At 39.1% G+C, this 19,908-nt stretch overlaps 1 protein-coding gene across 2 annotated transcripts in view; it reads right to left on the bottom strand.

The window, feature by feature from the left end:
* Positions 1-19,908, bottom strand: part of CHLSN (cholesin) — a 135,333-nt gene that overhangs the window by 22,910 nt on the left and 92,515 nt on the right. For both annotated transcript variants that reach the window (XM_075514981.1, XM_075514980.1), the window contains exon 3: positions 4,338-4,513. In XM_075514981.1, coding sequence (XP_075371096.1) covers positions 4,338-4,513 — 176 coding nt within the window. The remainder of the gene's footprint in view (positions 1-4,337; positions 4,514-19,908) is intronic.

Here is a 19,908-nt window from a genome sequence, read left to right as displayed (position 1 = left end):
GCTCAGCAAAAACCACCTTGTGTTCTGCAGAGTCAGACTATTTCCCCACTTGATGGGAAATTCTGTGTCTCACTTTTGTGTTTCTGCAATGTGTCCTTGCTTTTTATTATTCTTATAAGCATCTTTTTTTTTTCCTAAATAAGTCTCTGACGTTCTCTGAATCTCACCTAAATTTAAGTTAGGGATGAGAAAAGTAAGATCTATAAAGGAAAGTGAAAAGACAATGCCTTGGGAAACATTCTGGTGACACATATTAGTAGTATAACATAAATCATTACAGAGAGAAAAGAAATGTACTCCAGCAGCTTAATTTTGAAATTTTAACGTGTGATAAATAATATTGCAAGGCTTAGGTAATTCACAGCAATATCCAGATAACGATATTGTCTATTACTTCTACTTCACATGATATCAATCTCGTAATTCCACATACTTTTAGTGACATCTTTGCAGATCTCTGTCTATTCCTTTGATGGGTGATGGAGAAAACCATATGGGCAGATCCATATAGCAATGAACTTTCTAAGCCAAACACAAGAACAGAAATGTTTCTAGGAGAGAGTGGCTTGCCAAGACAAACATGTTCTGCCAACATTTTAACACCACAGAAGGTCAGTTAGGTTATAATTAAGTCTAATTACCATTCTCATGAATTGCAACATCTTTTCACTTGAAGGCACTTAATGCTTCGAAAAGGATGAATTTTTATTTTTTCTTTTCCAAGAATCAAAGCGATGAGACATTCTAATCTTGGCTTTAACCCTGAACCATCACTTACCATCATAAAGAAAAAAGGCCTGTCATCATTAAAAGGGAGAGCAGTTTATTCAACCACTAATACTTCCTTACTCCTGCTCTTCCCTATTCCTCTGCAGTAATTTTACAGGTTTTTTTCTCTTCTGTTCAGTACCACTCTGGGTTTTTTTCATTATTCCACATTTTCTTTTTTCCTTCTCATAGTTTTGTAACCTTCCTGCTTCCCTTTTCACTTTAGCTCCCTATTTTTAGTCCTCTATATATCTTCAGATCTCCCTCTCTGCTCCCCCAGCAAGCTGGAGAATCTGACAGTGGTGACTTTCTTCCATTTCCACAGGCATGGTGTGATTGCTGCGTTAGACGGAACTGCGCTGGGAAACTGCCTGAGCTTATCTCATTGAGGAAAAAGGTGAGATAAAAAATGGTGAAGCAAAGACATTTTTTTTCTCCCCCTTTCCTTTTCCCACAAGCCAACACAAAGTCAGAGAGGAAAAAACCAGGAGCCACTTGGCTGCTTCTCCTCTATCAGGAGTGCAAAACCTGGTGGATGCCTGTCCTGGTCTCATTCAAATGAGAAAGCAGCCTGAAAGCCTGGGCTATAAATGTCACCCAGCTCACAGTGGAAACCCTTCAGCACCCTCAGGGCTAGCTAGGGACTGCAGTTTGCTAGCTGGCGTCAGCTGCTGTTGCACGTGGCCATCCCATATGCATGGGGGAAAAAAAGCTTCTCTCATTTGCTAGGATGGTCCTCCAATAAAATGGTAATTCAACCTCTCCGGAGGCTGGCAAAGCATCAAGGACTATTTGGTTTTAGACTCTAATAACAAACCTGGAAAACTGGAAGAACTGATCAGCTTGTAGCACACTGTACCCAGCAGTACGGAGGTTTACGAAGAACCCCAGCAGTCCCTGGCAGCGGGGGCACACAGCGGCAGTGCTGTTGCCTTGGTATAGCATTGCTCTTCGTGTGAAGCATGGCCCTGAATCTAGCTCCGTTGCTGCAGTGCTGGTCTCAAAGCCGTCAGGAAGGGCACTATGCAGTTAGTGGTCCTGCCCCCCACGTGCTGCATGCTGTACTCCCTCGCATCAATGCTCTCTTCATTAACTCATCTTGACTAAAAGGATGAGGCATGTCTTTGTGAAAGTCACCTCGTGCCTCAGTGAAGAGAGGAGTGCTGCCTGTGGGCTGCCTGCTACTTCCATTTTATTTTTTAAATGGAATATACAAAGCTATTGCAGAAGCAGGGCCTTCTAAACACAGGACCCCCCACGAAACAGTAACTGTTATTAACTATGTTTTATTTCCTCCACGAAAAATTTTGCTACTTCTCCCTGACCTTACTGCTTGAAATGGAAATTTATTCTCCTGGTAAAGAATCCCACATACCAGAAAAGATGATGCTGCACTCTGAGGGAACTACTACCTCTTAAAATATGTATGACCTACAAAATAAGTTGAATTTTCCCTTGCATGTCAAAAGTCTAGATGTGTAACAAAAACCTTTCACTGAATGCTTTCTAACATTTTTCTTTTAAAGTTATCAAACAAAATTTCACTAAAACAAATTCAGTATTTTCCTGTCATAGGCTAAAGCCTCATATGGTTGTGCTCTCATGCTGTGAATAGTCTCTTAGTAAATAAAAATGACAGTTTTAGTTATCATATGGTACTTCAAGTTCCACCTGTCCTACAGGAGACTTACATGTCATCAGGGAATTAAGATGCCACTTCACTTAGCAACCCTTACGTCATGTGAGGCATTTTATTGTAGGTGGGGCAAAACATAAATCCACAGCACCCTTTTGTTTACTTCCAATTATATCAATTTCTTGCATCTATAAGATTAACTTATCCTCCCACATATTATTCACACCTGTAGCCCTACAAAAACACACAGACTGAAATCCTTGACCCACTAAGTTGCTGGGGGTTTTACAATGGACTTCCAGAGCTCGGATTTTCGTTTCCCTTCCCCAGCTAATATATTACTTCTCCGATTACTTTAAATCCAGTTGTTTCTTTTTCCAATCTTGCTTGAAAAAACATCTGAGGTGTAAAAGGATTAAGCTGTTTTTCTGTAATTTACAACGGTGCAAGGTGGTCCTGGGACATTTGGGTCTTGAATGCTATCTACGCTTATGTTTCCTTGCCAGTTCAGCATCTTATCACTATCCCTCTTAAGCCTAGAAAATTCAAATTGTCTGTTGCTGAAATAATCCCACACAACCTATTGCCATACATATAGCCCTTGGACTCTGTGTATGACAAGACCAAATGACATAGCAGGTTGACTATTTCAAGGTAATTTGGTACAGGTTAAATGAAACTCTGGAGTCAAATTGGTTCAAATACTAGTTCAAATATAGTTTCATATTCTCTCACCTAACAAGTCAAAAATCCATACAGGTAACAGCAGAATATCAAACAAAACCCCACGGCTTGTTCCTTTCCTTTCCAAACCCGAAAACCATTATTTCTAGATCGACCACTTACTAGCACACATACCAAAGTATAGTGTGAGCAGATGGTTCAAAGCTAACCGTCAATCCGTTTGCAGTTCAAAACAGTGGTGAACTACTCCAGCTGTTTTCCAGATCAAAAATATTATTGTCATTTTGCTATTGCTGCGTGCTGAGGGTTATGTAACAAAAATGCACAAGTCTCTCTGCTTGGAATGCAATTAATTTCCTCCCTCCCCACTGAGAGTGGTACGTAACAGTTCAGACAGTCTGGATGCTTCAGTTTTGAGCATGGCCAGAGATGCAACCCTGGAATTACTCCATGTGGTAACCCACTATTTGTAACACACCAGTCTTCTGGAGGTCTTACAGACAGGGTATATTTTGCAGTTTGGAAAAAAATAAACACAGTCGTCCTGTTTATATATGACCCGTTACTGTCTGTAGGGCACTATGAATGCTTTGTTGTAGTTCTTTATTTCAACCATAGACTTTGCTTTATGTTGGAATTTTAAGTATTCTAAAAAAGAGCACTAACTAGATGAAGTAATTGCTTCGGATCTGAAATCAGCCACTATACTTGCTATATACTTTGGTATGCAAAAATAAGGCATTGTAGACTATTAACTTTAAAATAGTGGCATAATCCCATCTTAATTTACAAATATCATGCAGGTGGTTAAATTCAGACTCCATCTTAACCACTTCATGCAATTTGCTTATATAAAGAGAATAACTGAAACTCCTCTGCTTAAAACAGCGCACTTAAGAAACAAAGCTATTTCCTCCATGCAATCTTTCCTACAATGTGCCTTTCATCTTTGTAAGTGCAGCTAACCCAGTGATATTTATATATCAACAATAAGATCTTCAGGACAGGAGCTGTCTTTCTATAAAATGTTTGCACCACACTTAACACCCTTCAGTTGTTTCTGTGATATAATACAGTGGGGTGATCAACTGTATGCTAGGGTGTCAAATGAGATGAAACATTAACTTACGACTTAACTGCAGCAATTTCCTTTAATGTGTTATTACTTGGTTCAGCTTGTTCTGGATTTCTGGCACGGTTTACAGCTTACTTCTGTAGGGAGCACCTGCAGTGGTTTTAGTATTCTTACCTGGTTAAATAGGCCAGAGCCAGCTCAGATCCTGACTGCTTTTTGGGCTCCACCTTTTTAGTAGAGATTCCAGCTTCCCTCATCAGCTGTTTTTCTTTCTTCTTGCGCTCTTTTTTTAATTTTCTTTCCAGTTTCCTTCTTTCCTCTGCGGTAAGTTCTTTCTCTTCTTTTGTTGCCTGAAATAATCAACATTTAAATAAAGTGTTTATATTTCTATAGGAAAGTGAACAAAGTATGTATAAGTGCAATTGAAGGGCACAGGTAATATTTAAAACCAGAATCTTCAAGCTCCATAATTTTACTGTTCACTATATTTCCATCACCTCTCTACTCTGCTCAATTCACAGAACTGTAAATACTGCACTTGCAGAAATCTGCAGAATTGCCCTCTATAGATGATTATACTGTTCTCAGCAGTGCAGTAACCTGAGCACCTTCTAGCTATGTATTAAATATCATATCTAAGATTTGTTGTGCTGTTTGTTCTCTCATACTCAAACCTGAGGGGGGAATACGAACAGCAGAGGCTGTTTCATAGAGGAGGGAGGGTATAGATTTTTTTTTTTAACATACATGCATTGAAGTGGGAGAAGTAGGGTTTCCTTAAGACCCTTAGTTTCTGTTTGTTGTGTAACCTCACACTTCCCTGGACTGAGAAAACCTCTGCCTGCCACACAGTGGCTTCTCATCTCCATTATGCCAAAGGAGAAGATATGACAACTACCATCTTCATCCAAGACCTCTTGGAGATCCTTTTGCAATCTTGGGTAAACTTATGCACAATCTCGCATAAACATATACACATGTATCCTACAAAGGTTGAAGTTTCCTTAGGTTTGCAGACAGAACAGTTAATTATTCACATTGAAAACCAAATTACTATAAACATATGCAAAAGTATACCCCAAATGAAAATATGTGTTTCACGTACAGATGAAGAGCATTAAATGGATATGCTGAATTTATCAGGGAAGATCCAGTGTGAGATCAAGCAGTGTAGGAATAAAAAGCTGTTCCATAGCAAGGTAAGACTGACTCCAGGGACTCCTAGAAGTCTGTGAGAGATGCATTCATATCTTTCCAGGCAATAGTCCCACTGAATTGTTAAGTATCAACTAGAAGCCTAAAAAATTGCAGCTGGTCTAATACAAGATGACTGTTTACTCAACACCCTCCTCAAGATTTCCCTGAGAGACAGAGATTTACTCGTTACAGAACCCTAACTACTCTGGTGATCGTTGTACATAAACCTTCACAAACCTGTAGACAAAGTAGCTTCTGGGTATCCAAACCCTTAGGTACCTCAGGAAGCAGGAGGGATGTGGGCACTATGAAGCCACCTCTTCTGTGCAACCTCCCAGTAACAACTGAACAATGAAAAAAGCATGAAATTCTGCAAACAAGACTCTTACATGGTATTGGTCTTTCTTTTAGATATTTTCAAGTCCAAGATTGAAGGGGTGGTGCTAATTCTTAGCTTATAAGACAGTTATAGACCTCTCACAGTCCCAAACTAAACTTTGATACCTTCATCATGGTTTAAGGAACTGCTGCTTCTTAGACACCTCCACGGGTCAGGAACTGCAATAAAATGCAGGCTAAAGGTATGCACAAGGACCATTTAAATATCACCTTCTCTTCCAGGTTAAGAACAGATATCCAGTAGCAAAAATACTATCTTGTGATAGCAAAAATACTAGCTCATCTTGTGATGAGCTCAGGGTTTTTAGCCCCTGTTTGCTGTGCTGTACTACTTCCCTACTATAATTTGTCACCAACTCAATCACAAACATTGACACACTTCTAAATTATGGTCTCAGATTGGAATAGGTTGTCAGGCTCCCATTTTTTTATCTAACCATATTCAGCACCTTCTGTCAAGGCCGTTTAAATGTCCTGCTCATGACATTTAACAAGAAGAGATGAGGCTGTGGGCAACCCTGTGGAAACAGTTTGCAGTAACATGAAATGTAACAGAGATGTTGCCCAAACACTAATGATTTGCCAATGACTCCATTAATTAATCCACTTCCTCAGCAACGGTTGTACCGGGTTTGTTAAGACAACCTGAGCAAGGAACAGATTCCTGCAAGGCCAGGCTATATTTATAAGAAGATGGGGTCTCTGGGCAGGGAAAAACTACCCACCAACAGCAGTGGAAACGGCACAGATACAAGGTGGCCCAGGAAAAGTCTACCTTCTCTGTACACAAGTGGACTTTGAAGCAGACTCCTATAGGATAAGGACAGAAAAAGGGGAGATTGCATGCAAGCGTTTGTTGAGTTATTTAGATCCATAATTCTTCTGCTCAAAATAAACACTTTCTGATGTTTCTTCCAAATCTGCATGTCCCTCAGACACCCTTGCTACAAAGCCAATGAAGGTGGAGTATACAGAGACAAGTAAAGCAGTCTGGAGGTTCACCCATGCCTATGGCACCTGCATTAGGGTCTCACACCCCAAGATAAAGGAGTCTAACCACCACGAACATTGCCAAGAACAAGAATTACATTCACAGAGCGGGCTTGGTTCAGACCCAGCGGCTTTACTATAGCATCGTACTTGCCAGGTGGGGTGCTCTGCTAGAGCATCGGAGACCCATGGAGGCCAAACTGAGCACGAAAGGAACGCTCTTCCTCCTCTCTCTGCTCCCTCCTCACCTGTTTGAGGAACCCATAACTGAAACCTGAATGCACAAGAAGATCAATCACTTTATGGAGAGAATGATTAAAAACACTTTATAAACTGACAAATCCTTAGTGTCATATTAGTGTTTGTCAAGTGCTTTCAAATGAAAATCCAGACGTGGTGCTAGATAACATTATTCTTGCTGACATTCAAGCAAAGGATGGTTAAACAATATGATACCTGAACACATCTTATTTGCCAAAGACACCTGCTGAGGACTAAACATTTGTTCAGTGTCAATTCATGTATCATCTAAGTTTACTCTGACTCATCTTTACAACTTTCTGTTTTCAAATACCAAAAAAGGGCAGGAAAGCAGAAATTAGAATAAATGGGAGTGGGACAGTAAAGAGGATTTGCTTTTTTTGTTTAAAATACTTTTTAGCTATTTTTATGGAAAAGTCAGCATTCATGTGCAAACACATGCAAAAAAGCAACATATGTTGCATTTGTATAGAAGACATTTTATAACTCATGCTGAGAATAAAATAATATTTAGAGTGAAGGTATGTATGTAATTGTTATACAGGAAACAACGTTTTCGTTTGAAAAGCCACCCTGGTACTGACTAAAATAACAATCCAGCCACACAAAGCCCAGGGAAACACTGAGGGTGGTCATTTATAAAGTGTTTGTAAAAGAGTACTACAGCAGCTGTCCAACAGACGACACACTACAGTTAATCTTCTTTTAAAAATAATGCAATGAATTTGTTTACTTTTCTGTGAGCCATGAAGCTTTCAAATAAAGTGACTGTGGCACATCATTAGAGCCGGTCTGATAAAGAGGCCTCTGCTTCTTCATACTTACAGTAAACGTGTATGTCTCTACCTTCCCTCCCCCCCACATTCCTTGCATTATCAAAAAGCTTTTTATCCCTCTCCCCGACCGCTCCATTAAAAACAAAACAAGTTGCTCCCTCCCTGTAGGTCCCAACGTAAATACCAAGCCCTAACAACATTTGTTTCCAGCATCGCAATCGATGCTCCATGGGCTGTCTGGAGCAAGAGCATTGTTCTCCCTGCGGGGCTGGTGCTGTCCTGGGCGTGAAAGAGTCAGGATTTACAGCTGGAGGTACCTTCTGCTAGCCCACAGCATCATCCCAGGAAAATGGGATTCATCAGGCTTCTGTTTGGGACTCCCAGCACACATACTGCGAAAGCACTCGCAACTTTACAGCTCAAACAACTTTTCTAGTTGCAACTATACTTTTATCCATCCATGTCAACTTGAGTAACCTAGCAGTATGTACCACAACCTGTCCTTGACCGGTTTTTAATTTGAAAGCCTCAAGTTTTATTTGCTTCATAAAATACCTACATTTGGTGGTATATTCTCCACTGAAGCTGAGGGTAGTTTTGTCGCAGTTTAAAAAAAAAGCAACCTTCCCCAAAACCTGAGACTCAAAAGAAAACAAAACCAAACCTTTCACTGGAATTTAATGCCTAGCTCTATTTATTTTAACTTGGATGATCTCTGTTACGCTACTCTGCTGATGCATCTCTCCTTTCTTTAAATCAACAGCCTTATTTTTTAATTTCACTTTCCCTGCACCATTAGTGTGACTTTTTCTGAAAGATATGTCCAAAGTCTGTGAGCCATTTGGATTAAGAGTTTTAGTATTATGTCTTTATTTAAATTTTAAAAACCCAACCAACAGGACTTCATTATTTTGAGGTCATAAATATTCCACGTTGTCTCTTATATTTATAAAGTGACATCACAATTTGTAGTGCTACAATTTAGTCTTAACTACAACATTGTAAAGTCCATATTTGAGCGTGTGAGACACTTGTTTATTGATGTGATAAATTTAAACCATATGCATACACAAAAACACAACACTTGCTTATTTGCAAAGCCTGCTGAGAGCTACCACACCACCTTGGATCGTGGGCTCATTAGATCTCAATCTAAACAAGGTCAAGCTAGGTCAGTACACTTGAATGAATGACATTCAGAGGAGAGCCAGTGTTTTCTCGTGATTAAGGAGGTGGGAGTCTTCCACTTGGAAACTTTCCAGAAGGCCTGAAAAGGTGGTAAAAGGGATATTGCCACTGAATGCCATACTTTGAATAAAAGACAGACCCTCAAATCTTTAACACTTATGCTCATAAAAACCCACGTCATCTTTGCAAGGGTATGGAGATGTGAGCTCAGACATCTTCAAGCAAATTCTCAAAGTTCATACTATACTATGTCCATCTGCATGCAAAGGGCTGGGACTGCCAATACAGCGCCTTTCATCAATGCCAGTCTCTAACTTTCTGAAGAGTATGTAAACATAGTAATATATTGTAAATAGTCTAAGACATCTGACTCAAAATATCTGGAGGCTTCAGCTGTGGCAGTTTTAGATACCAGTTAAAGTTTTCCATTACTATTTGTAATCTGGAATTATTGCACAAATCTAAAACATTTTGTAAGTCTTCTTTAGAAATTAGTTTACCCATCATAAAAGGGGAGCCATCTCAAACTGAAGTAAAGCAGTTAATAGCATAAAGCAGTCCTGCTAAGCAATTCAGGACAGAGAAAAATAACTATAACTGCAAGAGAAACTGGAAAAGGCAGAAAGACGTACCCAAGACAGGATTTCTTGACGATATCTGACCCTTTTTGCTGCAGCAAGAGTGGCAAACCCAAACAAGTGTAGTTTTTCAGAGACTTCGTCTTGCGTAAAAGCTTATATTGCCAGGGGACTATGAACCGTAATAGCTGGGCAACCAGTACCAACATGGTATTAACAATACACTAATTGTATTGTATTTCAGCAGAGCAGTAAGTACATTTTTTAATTTGTTTCCAGGTTTATAGTTACCCAGAGGTCCTTGAGTGCCTCATACTTGAGTAGAATTGAAGACATCTTCTAAAGACTTCTGTCCCTCCTCCTTGCTCATCACTGTTTCAGACTCCTACGTTTGCATCCCCAGTTGTCTGTCACCAGCATAGAATAAGGTTGACAAGAGTCAGAAACTCTGAAGAATTGCCACAATGAAACAAATACTCATTTATTACAGATTTGCCTGTGTAGGTCTGAACCATAGGAGTAACCACAGTCCAAGCCACAACACCAAATTTACTATTTATTAGTACCAGTGAATCCAGCTCCTCCAAAAGCCAATAGACTATTACCCTCTTCTACCAGCACAGCAACACAAGTCTGTACAACGGCAAAGCAAGCAACATCAGAAATTCAGCAGAATAAATTATAACTTGACTAACAGTGACAAACGTATAAAGAGGGTGTCAAATTTTTGAACTCTAAAGAGAAAGATGGGGAAATGGATGACATGGCTTGTTTCATAGTAGGAGCATTGTATTGCCTTGTTTGTTCATTAAGCTCATGTTATTTCATAACTTTTAATATAGATGAATGTCAAAAGGGGCTTTGTTCACTGACCAAGAACTGACGAGGAGCTACCGACCTGTCACGTAAAACTCCCCAAAAACGCTCCGTGCACGATATCAGCATGCAAAATGTTCTGTTTCTGTCTTACACAATACATATGAACCCAGATAAATAACTGGCCATCTGCCAGCTTAAAAACAAAAAGCAGAATCTACAAACACAGTTCAAAACCTACAAAGAAGAAAGACTGGCAAATCCTTAGATGCACGGTTCATAAAAGAAAGATTGACAAATGATTTACTATCTGAGGCTTGCTGAAGAACTGTGCTACAACTACAGCTATAGAATTTGCATAAAATAGTTCATGGCCATATTGAATTTAAATAAATATTTTCTACCATTTAGCACCTTATGAAAAGAAGAAGTATGGCCAGAGAGGGCATATAAAATTTCCTTGCCATGCAGAAAGAAAATTTTGAATGAAAAGTAACATTTGTAGAAGTATACCTCCTTACATCATGTCCGTAGCACTTACAGAGGAAGATTTTTTTAAAATTATACATTGCTCAAAGAAAAAATTAAAAGTTTTCATAAACGCTAGGTGTTTTGAGAATCTCAACTCCTCACAACAAAAACACTGGGAATAACTTATATTAAGTTAATTTGGAAAGGTTTCTGTAGATGCAACCCAGGCAGAAAAGCCTCAAACAAGTTCTACAGGAAGCCAGATTTAAATAAGAACAAGCTTTTTATCTTTCTGATCCAGGAAAGGATTCTTTTAGTGGTCATGTAAACGTTTTTTTTTTTTTTTTTTTTTTAAAAAGTGTCCTTATGTACACAGCTATAGTATCTCACAAGCACAAGTGATCAGGTAGCACCCTAAATTTGCAGCTGTAATTTAGAATAGATGCACCTTTATTAGCTTGAAACCGGGCTTAATTTACAACTACATGATCTTTACATGTTTCATAGATTTACATCCCATTCTGAAGAGCACATAAAGTGTTATCATTAGGAACTGCTGAATAAGAAATTGAACAATTTACTAAATTAAATGAAAGCATTTATAGGCACACAGAACAACACAATTTACAGACCTAGCTTGTTGAATTCCACTTTATAGATTTTTTGCTCCTATAAAATACATACTGTAGCAGATTAAGTTCTAAGGCATAAATTAGTACCATATTTTATTTCTCATTTTTCTCCACCAGTATCAGAGTCCTGAATACAACAGAAATATTTAAGACACCACCGCGACTGCAGGCTTGGGGAATGCAGTTTTGCTTCATTTGCAACTACAGCACTGCCAGGAATTTTCACATATTTGTCAAAGGATTTTGCTTACTCTCTTACCCTTAATTAAACCACATTAACCAATCAGGAGGAGATGAAATAAAAAAAAAAATAAAAAGGAAAACCCTCGGAAATCATTTGTATCCACATCCCTGTGGCTTACACACAGCCTTTTTAACCCCTCCCCAAAAACGCGCAGGGGAATTTTAATAGAAGGAGCATGAGACTGTCGCAGCACTCGGCATTTTCATCGCCACCAAAGTCGTCCCCTTTAGGGGTGCTGACAATTTCTTCTGAAGTTTAAAAAGGCTTTGGGCTGTGAGAGTAGGTAAAAGCAGAGCATAGGCTGTTTTGAAATCGTTGCTGGAGAATTAAAAAAAAAAAAAAAAAATAAAACAACCCCAAACCACGAGCTCGATCTCCTCCAATGAAAGAGGTACCACAGGGTGTAGGCAGGTTGCCAGGCGAGCTCGGCAGCGTGACCGCACTGCACTGAGTTTCTTTAATGAAAGCCAGGAAAGAACACATTACACAGTGTTTCTTCTGAGAGCCAGCTAGCCTCCAGTGATTGAAATCAATAAAAACAGTCGGCAAGGGGCCCAGTGGGGGAAGAGAGAAATCTCCACTACAGCATTCAGTTTGCTTTCCACTTTCTCCCTCCCCCCCTAAAGTTAAACTCTGAAGATCACCATGACAAGCTACTTCGCTTCCAGTGCGGGGAAGACGCTGGTGGGGATTTAAAGGAAGCGAGCGCTTTCCTTCGCCTCCCTGCCTTCGCTCTCCCCCCAGCGTGAAGGAAATGAAAGGCTTGTTTGGAATTTGAATCCTGCCTGGAAAAACTTCATCGGACAAGTGCATCATTCTGCATTTCAGGAAAGGGATGGATTTTACAGTCAGAGAACGCTAAAAGGTGAGAGGGGAAAGAAAAGCAGGAATCTGATTCAGCCAGAGCCCACATACAGGCTAGGATGTCCACCACGGCGGAGGGGACCTCTGAAGCTGTGGGAAGGACTGCAAGCAAGCACCTGAGATCGGCACGATCCGCATCCTAAAGCGGCCGAAACGTTGGGGAACACGTGACCAACGCACTGACCCAGGTAAGCAGAATCTGCTTTTAACGTTCTTCTGCACCGCGTCGGAAACCTTTCCACTTCAGCCTCTGCAGACTGCCCCACGTCCTCCCTCATTAACCTCAGGCAAGTTAACACTAAGCTCGTCCTGTCTGAAAATGGTGTTGGGCCACTAATCCTCACTGAACTGTAAAACATGCACAAAAGCCCTTTGTTTACTGTTTTTGCGTTGAATTTGCTGGTTGACAAGGTAGGACGGGGCCATTGCGTAACTCCAGCCCCTCCAGAAGGAGCTCACACTCCCGGTCCAGGAGGGCCCGTTCAGAGTAAGGAAACACAACTGACACCGCACGCTGGAGCTGACTGTGATCTGAGAGAGTGCCAGTAATGAATTTCTAATATGGTCCATATTTATCTATTTTATTTATGTGTTTTAATCACCATAGCAGCCACATACAGTACATACTTGCACTGAGCTCCATGTGCTGATCTGTACCACGAATTACAGCAACGGGGGCTAGTCTGATTGTTTTGTCAAAAAGAACTTTGTAATTACTTGTTAATGCAGCCAAGGGGGATTTCTGGCACATTGTTTAGGAATGACCAACACAGGTTTACCTAGTACATGTATATTCTGCCATTACCCTGATACATGCAGTTCTTATACAGATAAAGACACAGATCACAGCTGTAGATCAATCACAACATACTTCTCAAGTTTTTGGCCAACTTCAGATGATTTATCTAGACTTCAGTGAGACACGAAGGGTGAAATCAAAGCCTGCCTTTTGCAAGGCAAGCAAAAATGATGACAGCTACATCTCCTTTCCAGCAATGGCAGGAATTCACTGGGACAGACAATAAATAGGTGCCTATGGAGCAAGAGCAACCATGCTTGCCCCTTCTGTGCTGGCCATCATTAGATGTTGACAGTAACACACACCCTCACTGCCAGAGAGAGCTGGGGAGGGAGTGGATGGCTCCACTTCCACTCAGGACCCCCCAGAGGGATGTTTTAGCACCTCATTATCCCAAACCTGTAGGGTACAAACACAGTCTGGATGACTGATGGTAGAGAGAAGAGACTTCCCAGCATCTCCTCCATTTCAGTACCACCAGACAGAATGCAAGAATTTAGTACAGCAAGTGCATATGTATTTCTGCAGGTGCAAATGTTGCTCTTTCTTTGGAAAATGCAGCCTTTTAAGGGTGATCTTATTATTTTCTCATCACATGGAAACGGAAATAACCCACACGCTTAAAGAGTGACCTGGAGAACACCCCCATGACCAAAAGTAAGGGACTCTTATTTCTGAATGTAAGTTTAAGCATTTTTAAAGCATGAACTGTTCTGATCAAGCTATGAAAATAACTGAGGCTATATTTAAACAGTAATAAGTTTTTATGCCGATTTTATCAGTCCAGTTTTGAACTCTTCATACAGAACGGTCACAAAATTATAGCTGAAGATGTAATTAAAGAACAACAATTTACAATAAAAAAGCAAAGTTGTGATTCATAATAGAAGATGGCCCCATATAAGTTTTTGGGCATACCCACAGACCCAAGATTCACCTCACTTTCCACAGTTTTCAAAATCTGTTCCGTGTTTTGCCTCCCCCCTGCACAGATCCTTGGCAGAAATGATAGCACCTTCATAGTTCGGGAATTACAGCAATCACTCCCACACCAATCAACAAGTCTGTTTTGCACTGCTCTTGGAGCTAAATTTATCCTTACACAGAGGAACTCATTGAAGTCTTTACTTAAAATCTCAAACAAGGAAAGCTTAGGTGAGACTTAGACAACACACATCACTCGTACCGACATTCTCAAGCTCAGATGGCATTTCTCCTCATTACTGTCTCAGCAGAAAATATAAATATTATCTTTAAAGCAGCATGCAGGGTATTTTTGTTCATAGTGATGCATTTTTCAGAAGCTAAGTGGTATGAGTTTCCACAGCATTTACTGTTAATGGAATGTGTTCTTTTTCAAACACACAACATAGAAAAAAGTATCATGTTTTCTTATTCAGAAGACATTTTGACCAAATACAGATATTCTAGCAGTCATACCACAAGGCAAGACTTGTCAAAGTTTTTCAGTCATGTCAATGTTATTAAAGCAGATTCCCTGAACAGTGACCCAGTCCTTCAGACTATTCCTTTAGAGTATGGAGATCTGGAAGAATCCCATGTTGCTTTGCTGAGTTGGATACAACAAAATAGAACCAGTGGGAACCTATTTCTCACATTTCTACTAGTCTTGATAGTCTCATATCATCAGGAGTACTTCGTGCTCAAGAACAAATCACATCTTCACCATAGTCAAGAGTTCCTAATAGTTCATGCCAATCGTCCTTACAGCAATATATGTTGGTAAAAGAGCTTTTTGAGAACAGCATATAAGGTTTTGTAACAGTCAGCAAAGTAGATTAAATGCTTTTAAAGGTGGAAGGACAAACATTTTGTTTTAATCTCACCTATCTAAATCTTTATGAAGGGAAAGATCTGGGATTCTACAAAACAAGTTGAATGGCTATTCCAAAAATGCTGAAATTCAACAATAAAAGGGCAAATATCAGGGCCTGCTAAACACCTGGATAGCCCATCTGGGGCGAAACATAATACTTCTGTCTGCCCTAGTGGAAAAAAGAGTGTTGCCGTCCTTTTCAAACAAACATGATCTGACACTTCTTAAATACTGTAAAGCTTCAAGGTATCTCCTTTCTTATTTACACCAGTGGTTCACGTTCACACTACTGAATTCATTTAGCCGAGTATATTTAGTTTGCTCAGCCTCAAACTGACAGCTTCTCTGTAATGTACTCATTCTGACACCAAAATGGAACATAATTAAACACACAGTTGGAGAAGGTACATTTTCCCCCATCTATGGGAAAGACTAGTGAAGCAGAAGACTAATTATTAAATGAAAAATAAAGGGTTATCAATCCCTAGGAAAGGCAGTTTTCCTTACAATTCAAATAGGAATCCCTATGTTTTACTTAAGAAGACATTTTTTGTTAAAAACAAAAAAGCTCTCAAAACCCCTAAAAAACCTCATACCTCTTTACCAACAAGTTACCAGCTTCACCTCCAGAGTTCAACAAGATGCATAGCTAGAGGGAATTAATGTCCCGGTACATATCCTCTACTTTCAAACTCTCTGTGTTCTTCCATTCAATTAAAAGAAAAAAATAATACCTCACCAAATTCCTATTCATTAATTTCTTATTTAACAAAACTAATATCACTGTACTTTGCCCTGCTAAGATCTTTTTTAAAAAATAGTTAAATATTCCAGAATGTATTTCATACATACATCTATTTAAATATTCAACTGCACATGCACACATATGCAGGAACATGCAATTTTCAATTTGTGATGAACAAGACCCAAAAGGAGCCACTCAAGAAAACGGAGTGGGCAGGATTCATTTCTTTAGCAGAATGTGTTCGTTTCATGATTCAACAACCCTAAAATAGACACTCACAGCAACACCCACAACACAAGCAGACCCTCAACTGTCCTGCACATTCATACCACGACAACTGAGCATATGGGTGTCAACAACCTCTACTTATGTCTTGCCACCTGATTTGCTTTACAATAGGATAAATTGTTTGGGAGACAGAGAATTTGGAATGGATTTGGACCCTAAGTTTGGTTATGAAAAGAGAGACATCTTAACACAAAATAAGGAATGGATGTGATGGACATTGCAGATTTTTCCATTTGACTTTATGTCCTGTGATAACCAGAGATGGGTGACTTGAGACTGTGACAATTACTTCCTGTGAAATGATTATTCTCGTAAATAGATATAATTTCCATGAATAGACCTTTGAACACCTGCATGCAGAATCTGAACCTGTTTAAAGAACCAAGTACTATAAAGCTCCACTTCTGTCTCATGTACAGTTCAGTTCCCACCGAACATCCTTTTTGCAGTTCTACCTGAAGGAGAAAGGTAAAGGAATAATGGTTCTAAGAGTTGGCATGAATTACACAATCCAGCTTTCCTCCAGGTCTGCTTGCTGCTCTTCCCATCACAATGATCAAGTGCAAGTAGTACTGTCTCATTAAACATGACTGGTAGGAAGAAAGAATTTGAATATATTGTTTGTCAGTTTGAAATGGTCTCCTGAAAGTTCCTTCAGAAAATTCCATCCATATTTTCAGCATTTTGAAAGTCTCTGAAATTAAAGTGCAATCCATTCCAAATCCTATCTATTTAGCAATGCTTTACATGCTTTCTGTTCTTGTGAGCTCCCTGAGATAACTGTATGTCTATGATACTAACTCTTAAGCTCTCCACATTTATCACACAGTCCTGGAACACTGAAATGACATCTGTTTTTTATAGCATCAGGTATGCCCTCATTATGCTTTTGTGAGGCAGAGCAGAAAATTGAAAAACAATTATGATTTAAGAGCCTAAATTAAAACCTGTCGACTGTTCAGTAAAAATACTCCATAAAACCTGTTTGTATTTCAACAGACCACACTGAAAAATACCATTGTAAAAGCAGCACAAAACAAGGTGTTGGTGGTGTTTGCTTATTTTGGAATTAAGGCACCTAGCAAGTTATCCTAAAATAAAATTGTATTAATCTAAATTTCAATAATAAGTAGCTTATACATATTTATAAAAGAAATACTATAATATATGTGGATTGAATTTACAACGCATGTTAGTTTCAAAGTCAAGCTTTATATGCAGAAGTTGTGTTTTACATTTTTGATAAACCAAGTATAAACACAACAGAAAATGGCAGTTGCCCACATAATTTTAAAGTTAAGTATAAAATAGAGTGGATAATTACATAAGGAATAACGTGAAAGACAAGAAACCATGCACCAACCCACTAACAGGAGGATTAAGTTTATCACATACCTGTTCTGTTATCACGTATTTTTGCAGGGATCAAAAGAAAGGAAAGTTTTAAGGTAAGAACAGCAAGCAACTTCTTCATTGCACACAGGGCAGGCACAGCAAAAAGCACACGAGATGGTCCTTAGAAAAAGCAGACTGTCAAAGGTAAATGTTTGAATTGTTAGTGAAAGAAGAGTCAACATTTCCATAGCACATATGGGATAATGGCTAGAGTGGGAATAGATTGCAAGGCTTTGAAAGTGAAGTAGTTTATGCTTGGCAGAAGAAAAGGAGAGCAAAGGAAGAGAGAGATTAATAGCAAATGGAAGGTCCATCTCACAGGAAATTCTGATCTTCAAGAAATTTTTTAAAAAATTTAACTAGTCTGGAAAAAAGCCAAGATGTCAGAATTCTTTTTTGAATGGCAACAGAAAAGCTTCATATTTCTTTTTACTTGCAAACAATACAACATACTTTAAAACAGAAAAAAAACCAAACTAAAATCAAAATAAAGATTCTACCTTAACATGAGACATTCCGGTATTACAAATGTGAAATGCGAAAGTAGGTACATTACTTCTCTGTTGAAGATTAAATTAAAAGTCAAGGTGTTTCCTAAAACACTTTAAAATTGCAATCTCCAGAAGAAAAAAAAAAATCAAGTTTGACAAAGAGATTTTCTCATTTTTTCCTTTTCTTTTTTTAAACTTTCTTTAGAAATGACTACTTTCCCTTGGAATACTGGGAGCTAAAATCATACTGGAAGGTCATATGGTAGAAATGGAGAGATGACCTCCTGCCAGTGATGCAGGCAGCATGGTTACTGAAATGTGAAGTCAAAGTGAACAGGGAACACTGGAAAAGTTAGAGAAGTCAGGAAAGTCAACACCTAGTTTTCTTTCAAGATAGCAAAGACAAAAAAATTATACTTCCTGCACAGGATTCTTCCAGATTCTCGGAATGAACTCTACCTTTATTTAATGCTTTCATAAAATGTCATTGACCTTTAAAAGCTTCTATTAATTGACTCCAAAAATTCCAAACCAGTTTTGAAGCACTGACGTATCTCCCACTGTACATGACCAACCAGGCATCCAGTAACAATAAGAGGTGCAAAGTCATGATAAATTCCAACTTTCAAGTCATAAACAGGAGCATGATTCATACTTTTCCTGGCTTTGAAAATGTTTACAACGTCATTTTTTTTTTTACCTCTACACCCAGATCTTGCTATGATTAGACTTGGGATACAACTGGAAATGAAAGATAATCTGATTCATCAAACGCTCTTGACAACTTTCATGACAGGAAGTATGGTTCCTGTTTAAGGCAAACTTTGCTACTTGCCCAAAGTAACATAAATTTAAATCAATTGTGGAACTTCTCAGCTTAAAAATTCCTAACTTTCAGGCACGTGTTCAGCACAACAATTTACCACAGAACTACATTTTCTCCTTTCATACAGTACGTAGTCATTTTTACATACATAAAATCAAAAAGGGCTATACCTCCCAAACCCTCCAACTGGATAAACATTCCCAAACTATTTTGTTTTGTATACGTTTTTGCATGTCAGCTCTTTTGCACATTTGCGTCTGCCCTACTTAGCTGCAATTAGCATGGCTCAGTGTGGCAAACAGAGCTGACAGCCATTCCTGCATCCCACCCAGCGCCTTTTGCACCCCCTACCCTTGCAGGGAGCCCTTGGCTCAGGAAATACGGCAACAAAGCCTAAAGCCTCGTTGTGCTTGGCAAAACATACACGACAGAGAAGTTCTTCAACAAGGTGGAAACACTGCTCAGAGATTTAAAAAAAAAATAAATAAATAAATAAAAAAAAAATCGAAGAACCTTAAAGAGTTAGCCATGATGCTGTTCAGTCCCCAAAGGTGATACAACTCCTCTCTCGTTCTAGATTTGTCACATCGACATTTATGTAATTTGATTAAGTACTTGATATCTGAAATCCACCATACCTTATGAACAAGAAGAATAGAAAATCTGAACTAAATACATGAAACCACCTAGACACTATTCCAGAGTTTTCTGCGCATAGAGCTAGCAGGAAAGCCACAAGAGATGACCCTCATGCAGAATGATGATAGACCTGGGCCCTACAACTTCCACGCAATGTAAAGCTGAGCTTAGCCGCCAGAGGAATTCTGCAGGAGAGAAACATGGCGAGCAAAACTCCAAGTAGTAGGTAATACAGTTTGCGTAATATTTTTCAGCTCCCAGGTAGTAGTTATTTTAGGGGATCTGAGAGTTCAGAAAGGTACCAGACTG

This window comes from Mycteria americana, chromosome 12 (assembly GCF_035582795.1).
Source record: "Mycteria americana isolate JAX WOST 10 ecotype Jacksonville Zoo and Gardens chromosome 12, USCA_MyAme_1.0, whole genome shotgun sequence".
NCBI classification, from domain to species: Eukaryota; Metazoa; Chordata; class Aves; order Ciconiiformes; family Ciconiidae; genus Mycteria; species Mycteria americana.
This window is presented reverse-complemented; position numbering and strand designations above follow the sequence as displayed.